General features: G+C 45.6%; 1 protein-coding gene across 3 annotated transcripts in view; it reads right to left on the bottom strand.

Annotated features, from left to right (window-relative positions):
* pitpnm2 (phosphatidylinositol transfer protein, membrane-associated 2) overlaps positions 1-9,875 on the bottom strand; it is an 18,311-nt gene extending 8,436 nt beyond the window's left edge. For 2 of the 3 annotated variants that reach the window (XM_076163536.1, XM_076163537.1), the window contains exons 1-14: positions 9,703-9,875; positions 4,294-4,508; positions 3,632-3,753; positions 3,175-3,408; positions 2,348-2,686; positions 2,168-2,263; positions 1,816-1,920; positions 1,617-1,673; positions 1,221-1,325; positions 955-1,108; positions 678-867; positions 451-570; positions 147-349; positions 1-52 (exon numbers count right to left, since the gene is read on the bottom strand). The exon at positions 1-52 is cut by the window's left edge and continues 124 nt beyond it. In XM_076163536.1, coding sequence (XP_076019651.1) covers positions 1-52; positions 147-349; positions 451-570; positions 678-867; positions 955-1,108; positions 1,221-1,325; positions 1,617-1,673; positions 1,816-1,920; positions 2,168-2,263; positions 2,348-2,686; positions 3,175-3,408; positions 3,632-3,753; positions 4,294-4,508; positions 9,703-9,780 — 2,070 coding nt within the window. In that variant the 5' untranslated portion in view covers positions 9,781-9,875. Of the gene's footprint in view, positions 53-146; positions 350-450; positions 571-677; positions 868-954; positions 1,109-1,220; positions 1,326-1,608; positions 1,674-1,815; positions 1,921-2,167; positions 2,264-2,347; positions 2,687-3,174; positions 3,409-3,631; positions 3,754-4,293; positions 4,509-9,702 lie in introns of all 3 variants that reach the window. The other variant, XM_076163535.1, reaches the window with a different exon arrangement.
* Positions 9,876-10,280: the final 405 nt, after the last annotated feature.

The following is a 10,280-nucleotide window of genomic DNA, read 5'->3' as shown; positions in this document are numbered from 1 at the left end:
GTTACTGGAGCGCCGAGATCCAGACTCAGCATGAAGCACACTGGAGTGCAGACTGTTCAGAGGGACACACACACACACACATTCTATACAGGAGCTCAATCCTCGGCGAGTGTTTACAATGTCTGTGTCCGTTTCTGTCCCTTTACCTGGACAGGAAGGCTTGGTGGTGTTTGATGGTGTCCAGCTCGTACGTGGAGGAGTCGCTGCGTTTGCGTGGAAGTTGCTTCTTGGGGTCGTCGGGGCCGGAGCAGCGAGGGATGTCGATGTTGCTGCGGCTCAGGTGGCGACTTCCCTCCAAGGACGGAGAAACACTGTTTATGACAATACCTGGAGACAGGAGGTCTGTGTCCTGAGAGAGACAGACGGAGGACAAAAGGAACATCGTTAGGCTTTGCCAGTCTTTGTCAGCGAGGCTTTATGTGAAGTGTGTGTTGGAGTGGAGAGTGATACCTGAGCGCTGATGGTGCTGCCCCGTCTGCTGCTGTTTGTGCTTTCTGACACCGTCACAGAGCTGCTGCACAGAGCATCAAAGCCCAGGATCCCCCCCACACAGTCCCCGATGACACACACCTGCAAGGCACACACACATTTACACACACACACACACACACATCAGCTATCATCTATACATGCACCAACAACACGTTGACAGAGCTTACTTGAGGTGACACACTGACCTGGCCGGTGAAGGACGCTCCATCTACAGACCTGATGAAGTCACCGTACACCTGATTGGCTCGCAAGATGACGGATGCCACGGCGTCTTGGTACTGCGGTGCAGACGTCGCCAAAAGAGGAAGAGCAGCCAGCGGGATGTGATCCTGACTGCTGGACAGGCAACTCTCATCGTAGCTGTACGGGCTTAGACTGGACAGCAGGGAAGAGACATTATGATCCGTCCATCTGTGTGCATGACAACATCTACTACTGGAGGTTACTACCAGTTTTGCTCACTTGGAAACTAGCGAGAACGCATCCACACACACAGCAGGACACGGGACGATCCGGATTGCGATCCGACCTAACGCCGTGGGGTAATGGACCCTCATTACAGTCTCAAAGGCTCCGCTCAGGGTGTTCACATCCCCCTGCTTGCTGTTCTGTTCACCTGCAGGGAGGATCAGATCAGAGTTTGAGGGTTTCCTGAATATAAATTCCACAGTTCCAGACTTTTCCAGACTGTGATTGAGTGAAGAGTGACATTTCTGATGAGTGTGTACCAGATCCAGTGTCCAGTATGTTGCCTCCATGCAGGACCAGGACCAGAACGTGAATCTTGGAGGGCTGAAGACACTGCTGAGATGATCCATCCTGTAAAATGAAGAAACAGACAGAAGGAGGACGAAGGAGAGCATGAATGAGAGAATAAGTCAGCCTCATTAAGAAGAGAGAACAATGCACTTTTTCAATGTTTTAATAGAGCAGCTGTTTTCAAGCCATTTTGGTTTTATCGGTTCATAAAAGTATTTTATTTACACCCAACAGGGGGTGCTGCATCGCCCACAACCCTGATCCTTCCTGTGCTTAGGGAGGAACTCAGCCTTACACCATAAAAACCAGGAAAGTAGTGATAGGAATGTTTGAGTTGGAGTGATGAAGACTTTGTACCCCCATCTGCCTCTCCTCAGCACTCATCCCTGCATATTCCCCTCCTGCCTCCTGATATAAGCCCTCTGTAAAAACACAGACAGAGAAGAAAACGTATCACACACTGTTTTACACTCTCTTTATTCATTTACTGACATTCCCTGGACATAAGCTACTCAGAGCAACAGCAACATCCATGAACATTAAACAGTCTAGAGGGTCTCCTACCTTGTGCTTCATCCACTTCTATTGTTTCTATCTTGTCCATCAGATCATTGGAGCTCCACTTTGTGATCTCTTTGGCAAACATCTCTTCATTGTCAGAAAAGTCCTCTGTAAGAGACACAGCAGACATTCAAAAACCAATAATCCCCCAAAATGGATCAAAACATCCTCCACTCACAAAACACAGATAAGAATCAATCATTAGGATGCAGGGGGAAAAGCAAATCCATTTTATATATGTACTGTATATCTCACAGGAAGGCGATCATATGGTGTAAATGGAGTGTGTTCACATGAGCGGACGGCTATCTGATCAGCCAGAGATGCTGTGTGCAAATACACTCATTGATTTTACCGTGTGCATCAAAGAACTCATCATCAGTGCTGTCCTCTGAGTCCCGGGCAATGCTCTGCATCCTCCACTCTGAAATGCTCTGGTGCGATGGACTAGCTACACGTACAAAAGAGAATCAGAGTCTATCATCTTACAAGCATTACACGTACTAACCACTAAAGTGAGTACAGCACCACTTACCTCCTCTCTTTGATGATCTGTTGGAGGATCTGGAGGAGGTTGACCACTGTTTGGTGAGCTCTCCTCGGGTCTCCAGTGCATCTCCCATCCCCGTTCCTCCGCTCTGTGCCTCTGTGGCCGACCCCACCGTCTCAGCTCCCGGATCCTGGTCCTGAGTGGCAGAGGAGCCGCTTGTCTCCGTTCCACCCTCTTCAATGAGGCTGTAGTGGGCCATTTTCTTAGCCAGAGCCAGCTGGGTTTCAAGCTCGAGCTGCCTAATGTCCTCGATAGTCAGGCCATACCACTCATCCTGCCAGCACCATGCCTGGCGATGGGCTCTCACCATCACCTTACGCAAACCTGGTGGGACAAGAAACATCAGTAGTGTTTATTTTCAAAAACCCATGTGTGAGAGACAAAACTCATAGCTACAATTAACCTTAAATAACACTCCTGGTCAGAGATTCTACATTCAGCAAGTGTCCACATCAGACAGGCACATTTACTGTTTTATCTATCAGAGGAGGCACTCAGAGGGAGAATAAATGAGTGGTGAATGCCAAACAATGCCAGTGAGTCATCTGCCAGTGGAGAAAAAGAATAAATTTCCGACATTGTCCTCCTCTTGGTGCGCTACACACACACACTACACAATCATCAGCTGGTTAACAGAGACTCAAAACAAGTGCCAGCATCCTATCTGCCAATAAAAGCAAGACGAGCAAACAAAGAAAAGCTTTATATCAATGTCCAGTGAACTTCAAAGTGACAGTACATTACGAAATCAACGTGGTGACGGTGACCACACACACATACACACACACACACGGGCCATCTGCCATACCTACCCACGTCGTGTATGAAGCGCTCGATCTTGGACTGCATGCCCCAGTATCTGAACTCCACTTTGCAGAGCTTGTAGGCACACATAACAGAACTCTGGCCTGGATCCTGGTTGATCTCCTCGATCCAGGCCTCTGACAGGGGACCCCGTTTGGTCTTGACTGACTGATACAGCTTAGGGTCCTCTTCCACCAGGTATTCATGTGGAGGAATGTAGTCCTTCACAATGTCTATAGGGTCTACATGGGACAGAGGAAATCTTTGAATTATGCAGGATAAACAAATCGTATTCTTTCTGTTTTTAAAATGATAAGCCGTTGAAGCACTTCTACACTTCATTGAATTCCACATAAGCCAGCCACACCTCCATAGTCATGAGCAACGGAAAGTCTACTGGTCCCATCGATTCAGACTCACGATCTGGTGTGTGATTTAAGTGTGTGTGTTGTGATACACACTTACCAACAGTCCTCTGTCTTTTCTCAGCAGAGTTCATATTGAAGACGTCTGCTTGATTTCCAGTATCCGGTTTATAATAGGTCTCAATGTCTATGGAGAACTTCTCTACAAAGGGACATGTGTACCTGAGAAACAGAGGAGGAAGAGGATGTTAAGGCTCTGTCACTGCATATGAAGATGGTAGATCATTACCAAGCATGGATTTGATTGGAGAGCTATTTTAACAAGAGGAGAACTGTGATTTCCTATAACAAACAGCATTCCAATAAAGGTTGTCTGCTCATATATTTGCTATTGAAGCCATGAAACACTGTGTATTATCATCACTGTTAACAGAGATCTGCTCAGAAGCTCAGTTGCTTATTCCTGCACAAACTTCCTCCATAAGCTACTTTCAGCTACTTATTTCTACCTAATTATTCCTTATAAGTTACCAGGAGAAACTGCCGCATCATGACAATTTTACCCCAAGATGGGAACAGTGTGCAAAGGTGACTGATGTGATGATTCAGTTGAAATGGCTCCAAATAAAAACTGTCTATGTGAGCGGTATTGAGACAGGATTTAATGTTTCATAATAAAGAATCCAGAAGGCATATAATAAAAACTTTTAACGTTTCTTTATTACTAAAAGGTCGGTGGGTCCTGATGTGTAATCCTCTCACCGGGTTCGCGTGTAGGGGTAAGCGTTCCACGACTCCTCCTCCACTCGGAGAGCAGCTTGTGGCAGAATGGAGCAGAACCAGGACGGGATGTGTTTGCCGATGTGGTAGACCTTGTGCGTGTACTGGCCCGAGCCTCCGGGGCCGTCCTCGTACGGTTTGTTCTCCAGGATCTCCACGCCGCTGCCCTCGCCACAGCTCTCCTCTCGGCTCTTTTTCTGGAAGAAGACAGACAGACGAGAGGACAGAGGAAGGAGGAGGAGGTGAAAGACCGTGTTAACGTCCGACTCCTGGCCCAGTATCTCTCAGTCTGCCATTATTGCATCCTGCTCCCTTTCCTGAACGGTCCAGTTGAACCGTCACTACCCTTACACTGCTGTACTCTCTCTCTGCTGTTGTACAACCTTTGAAAATCCATTTCAATCACAGAGCTTCAATGAACGACGCAGCAGAAGCAAAGCAATGAGCGGAAAAACAGCTGCTGAATGAATAAAACAAAACACACTGGAAGCTATATTTTAATAAAATTGAGCTCTATTCCACATTCTCGTAATACAGTGCACTTCACATCTTATTCTCCTCTGCTCTGATTCAGTGGTATCAGTTGAAACAAAAACCAGTGTCTTGAATGCCAATCTGGGCATTTACCTGCTATTACACTTTGATTTCACAAATTGAACACTGCGGCAAAACGGAGCATTTCCCTCTGTGAGAGACAGCAGATGGTTTGATCTCACAGATCCTGTTAGCCTGAGCTGTGTGTTAACTTGTTGCTTCTTAGAGGGAGCCGGAGATTATACGGCATCAGTTTATACACACACACACCACTGCTTCCTAAGAGTCACTGCATTTCAGCCACAACACTCAACTGCATGTGGAGTATCTGAGCAGCTGGTGAAATAGAGAGTGTTGCTTAAACATTCAGAAATTAACTGCACAAGACACAGGGTTATTATAATCAACCATATTATTAATATTAATATTCTGTAATAATTATATCTTAACATAATAATCATCACCACATCATTATTATTATTATTGTGCAGATATTTATCCTTACATTTTCATTTCAGGTCTATATTGATGAGATAATGTGCAAACTATCCTACATCACCATGCATGCTGAGTGAAAATAGCCCGTTGGGTGTAGTGTCTCTTTAAGGGACTGAACACTGGCTCACAGGCCTCACGTTTTTGCCAAAAGCACAAATGAGTGAGGGCACGCGCGCACACGCACACACACACACACACACACACACACACACACACACACACACACACACACACACACACACACACACACACACACACACACACACACACACACACACACACACACACACACACACACACCATATCCAACAAAACAAACTCAATTAATTGTATTAGAATTGAACGGGGAGACAAAGACTGTGAGAGAAAAACACAGCGACAGGGAATTGTGCTTTACTACTCAACAGCCTTCTCTCTCTCTCTCTCTCTCTCTCTCTCTGCCTCACTCTGCTCGCGGCAGAGAGAATATAAATCAGTGCCTATAAATCACTGTGATAATTATCAACAGAAAGGGTGAGGTGCTCTCGGTCAACACTGAGCGCTCTCAGATTGAACATGAGGTGCCTCCCTCACAGATTTAAGTGAGGTGACATCCGTAACGCAGGTTAGAGGAGGCAAACAGCTGGAAAATTGTTGTAATCTAGCAGGTAATGTAATTTGGGGCGAGGAGTTAAGAGCCTAAATTACCTCCCTCGTCTCTGCTGCACAGGGCAAAGCACAGTGTGTCCATGATGCTCATCTTACAGCCAAAAACAGCACAGGCTCTGAACTCTGAAGATGTTTATGGATTTTTAGAAACAGAACACTCAGAATGTAAACAGTAAAAAAGCAGCAGTGTTACATTCATCTGGTTTTTATTACGGCCTCCTCTCCCCTCAGTGCTGCTCTCAACACACTGCATCACTCCGCTCTACATACTACAGTCATCCAACTGCCATCAATATAGGAAAACAAAAACTATAGTAATGGATTCCAGTCAGATGTTCTGCTTCCAGTGGCCATTACAAGATGCTGGGTCGATACTGGGAGAAGACAGAAGACTTTAGAGGCGTTTCATAATCTAAAGTGACCTTTCTGTTCAGAGTGTGTTCATTCTGCACCAGCACAGTGTTGGAACAGGCAACAGGAGCCACAGCCCCCCGCCCAGGCTGTTCTCTGATGTGCTTGGTTCTCTCGGTGCACCCTGGGACCCTGCACGACCCCTTCTGCTCAACCGTTCTGATCCACTGCACACTAGTGTCAGGGGGGCCACACCAGGGGCCAGAATAAGTAAGAGTTGAGAGGTTCTGGGGTGCAGCGGTACCCCGATGTGTCAAGAGTCACCGTGCTGCTTTAAAGTGACAGAAGCAGAAGTTGTGATAAGAATGGGACTTCATTGATTTATTTGTTATAAGAAATAAATGAATGAAACCTCATTGATTTTTTATTATAGGATAATTACGTCTGATCTCATCCAGATTGGTTCATTACTTCAAGACACTGTATCACAGCTTAATGAAGGCTCAGAGTGAAAAGTAAAAACCAGTAACAAGTGAGTGGGTGAATAAGAATAATGTACCAAGGAAAACAAGTCTGAGAATTTGGGCTGCAGAAGCTGCGGAGGTGCTTTGACACCAGGCCAACAAATAATTAAGAAAATAAGAAAAATGTGACGGAGCCAAAGTTGTGCGGGAAGAGAGAGAGAGAGAGAGACAGAGAGAGAGAGCGAGAGAGAGAGCGAGAGAGAGAGAGAGAGAGAGAGAGAGAGCGGAGAGGGAACAGGAAAGAAAGAAGAGTTGACAACACAAGAAAGATGAAGGGGAAAAAGAACAAAAACAGAGCTAAGCTAAGCAGACGAGCGCAGAATGATAATGTGCTGGGCTTTACTGAGGGTCTCGTTCCTGCCGGGCTGACTGGGCTCTGAATAATTTATGTGACACCACAAGGTTAGGATAAAATGGGGGTACACAGCTCCCCTCCTCAGGCCCACAGAGAAAAACCTTGCTGGATCCTCTTGGATCAACTTCAATACTGGCTGCTCCCAGATTTCACACATACGCACACACACACACTAACACCCTGTTCGCTCTCTGCTGCCATTTTCAACCACTGTGCACCATGTGACAACGGTTGAAAAATGTAGACGGGTGCTCTCTAGTCTAAACAAGCCGAGGCAGAATGTGTAACGCTGGCCTAAAGGTGAAGAGATAACTTAAATAATGGACTCATAAACTATATCAATGTTTCCACCACTCACTCACAGGACACTTGACATTTATATGATCGTGCCAAAGTACACGGTTGGTGTTCTTGTTTGGTTAGCGACGGCTTCTTCCTGTTTACAGAGAGTGTGTTGCTGTGGCTAATGACTCCACTTCAGTCCATAATTGAATCTTCATCTCTCTGTCACACAACTCCCACAGTAATATGATCGCTCCCTGTGGAATGGATGGATAAGACCTGATACTGGCTCCAGAATGTAGTGGTTTCTTCCCTGGCCTTCCAATATGACCTCAAACACACATATAACAACCTGCAACAACACCTGTGCTGTATGAAGCAGCTACGGTATACTGAACATTACAACCAGTCTATAAAGATCTGTGTGAAGATTGTAAAATTACAGTTTTGTTGAGTGATTTTCTACGGCTATTGTTCTACTGAATTAGATCGCATTCAAAGGTTTTTGTGTCAAACTGCTGCGCTTAAAACCAAAACTGTATCCAGCACAAAAAGCTACATAACAAATTTGGCAGATTAATGTTGTCATGGAGAGTTCTCTCTATTTCTCTCTCCCTCCCTCTCCCTCCCTCTCCCTCTCTCTCTCAGCCCCTCCCTCCCTATCAGCGTCTCTTTTTCTCACCAATATCCCAAACTAATAATGGCAGCTACTGCCATGCTGCAGCTGATGTCACCCGTTTCCATGGCAGCCTGCACTCAGCTGTGACGCTGAACCGGAGAGGAGGGATCCAAGTGTGTGTACCTTTTCCATACATCTGCAGCCGACTTCTTTAGTTACTTCCTCTTTAACCCTTTCTTTCTCATGCTTCTTATCTGCACTACAAACACTACAAACACTGAGAGAACTACCAAAGACCAAAACATCTGTGTTGTTAACATTAATCTTTGAGGAATATATGAGAGAAATTAATAAATGATGTTACACCTTACCAATATTCCACCAAAAGCTAAATCTTTTTCGCATCCCTGCGACATCCCATCACTCACATTTCAAACAGCCAGACGACAGTTCAACGGAGATAGAAACCGTTCTTAACACCTTGTGTCTTTTTACAGGTTCGCTTCTCTCCCGCATTCTGTTGTACTTCAGGTGACACCTTCAACACTTTTCTCTGCTCGTATTGGAAACAGCTTGGCACCAATATGTGTGTGACAACGTGAAGATACAGAATCAAGAGCTGCCATCAAACACAACATCCAGACCTGACTGCTGATCAAAACATCACCAGCTCAGGCCTGGATCAACACGTCAGACACTCTGGAATAGGCAAAAATGTCAATAAATGGCATATCTTGCAATATCCGGGACAAATTCTTGTATTTGGTTTCAGATCGACCTGAATCGACTTTTCTTTCCATGTCCCCCCTCTCTATAAACAATATTCCGCCCTCTGCGCCGGTAATGAGATCCAGTACTCGTAGCAATGCCCCACCATGACCTTAACTCAACCAACCAATCACACGCCTCATTGATAAATCAGGAATAAGCCGTACCTGATGGCTTTGCTTCTTTTCCCTTCACATGCAAAGAGGAAACGATGAATTATTCATGGATGGAGACTTCAGAACAGACAAGGTTAATGTAATCAGTGATTGTACAAATCTGTTATGAAAGACACTTAAATTAAATCTTAGGCTTAATTGCGGCGTCTTACCTTTAAAGATTAGAGTTGTGTTTACTCTTCTACTTTTAATTGACTAAAGATCATCACTTCTTACTGCTTCATTTTTTTGACCTGGCAAATAAAACTCGGATTAACGATTTGGAGTTTAATGTCTTCTAATCAAATTCTTATTGTGTGTTTGCTCAGGTACTTTTATACGAAACGGTTGAATATAAGGCGCCACAGGAGCATATGGAGCAGCAGCCGGTCTGACACTGAACCTCTGACCCTTTAACACGGTTCTTCAATGTTCTTGTTCGCCCGTGTTCCTGCACTGTCTGAGACAATAACAGCAGAAATCCCTGACCTCCCCACCTTCACCTTCACCTTCTTCACGCATAAACCACAACTCACCTCATGTTAACACACACTCTGTATCACCGGATGATTACCAAACACACTTGCGTTTTGTGTGGCTGTGAGTCGACTCTCTGAATATTGTGTAAACAGCTTTTGTAAAGATTGGAGCACTTACCTGGATCATGTAAAGCTGAGCGATGCGGTATTCCTCCACGCTCATGGGCATGGGGATGCGATATTCCTTGATTAACATGGTTGTGCTTTGAGAGGGAGGAATTCCTAGCGCTGGTTGCAGTTACGAGTCCGGAGGGGGGAGGACTGGAAGAGGGTAGGAGCTCCTCTCGGTCAGCTTTGCTACCCAAGGAACATGGTCACACAACAGGGATGGAGTCAACATTCACACCTGTAAAGAAGGAGACAGAAGGAGACTTACGTGAGTCCAAAACTGACAAGCGTCCGCACAAAAATATAATATGTGCCTTTCCATGTTTACCTCAAGCACCGACCCTCACACATACACACACACACAAAACCCGACACTTTGTCTGCGTGTAGACTCCTGCCCTGCTCAGCCACTTTCCTCTAGATACATTACAAGGTAATCCAATGACCTAGCAACATCCCAGTAATGCCCCGGCAACCTAAATCCCAGCACAGTCTACACATTGAGAGCAAGCAGCCGGGAGAAGATGTCACCATTCAGCCGAGATACGTTTGGAACAACTATCAAATCCCCTGAAGCCCGACCTCGCT

The sequence above is a fragment of the Genypterus blacodes genome, unplaced genomic scaffold (genome assembly GCF_046128005.1).
Source record: "Genypterus blacodes isolate CSIRO-AG114 ecotype Tasmania unplaced genomic scaffold, CSIRO-AGI_Gbla_v1 ptg000133l_1, whole genome shotgun sequence".
Taxonomy (NCBI): Eukaryota; Metazoa; Chordata; class Actinopteri; order Ophidiiformes; family Ophidiidae; genus Genypterus; species Genypterus blacodes.
Note: the sequence above shows the minus strand (reverse complement) of the source record. Positions and strands in the feature narration are given on the sequence as shown.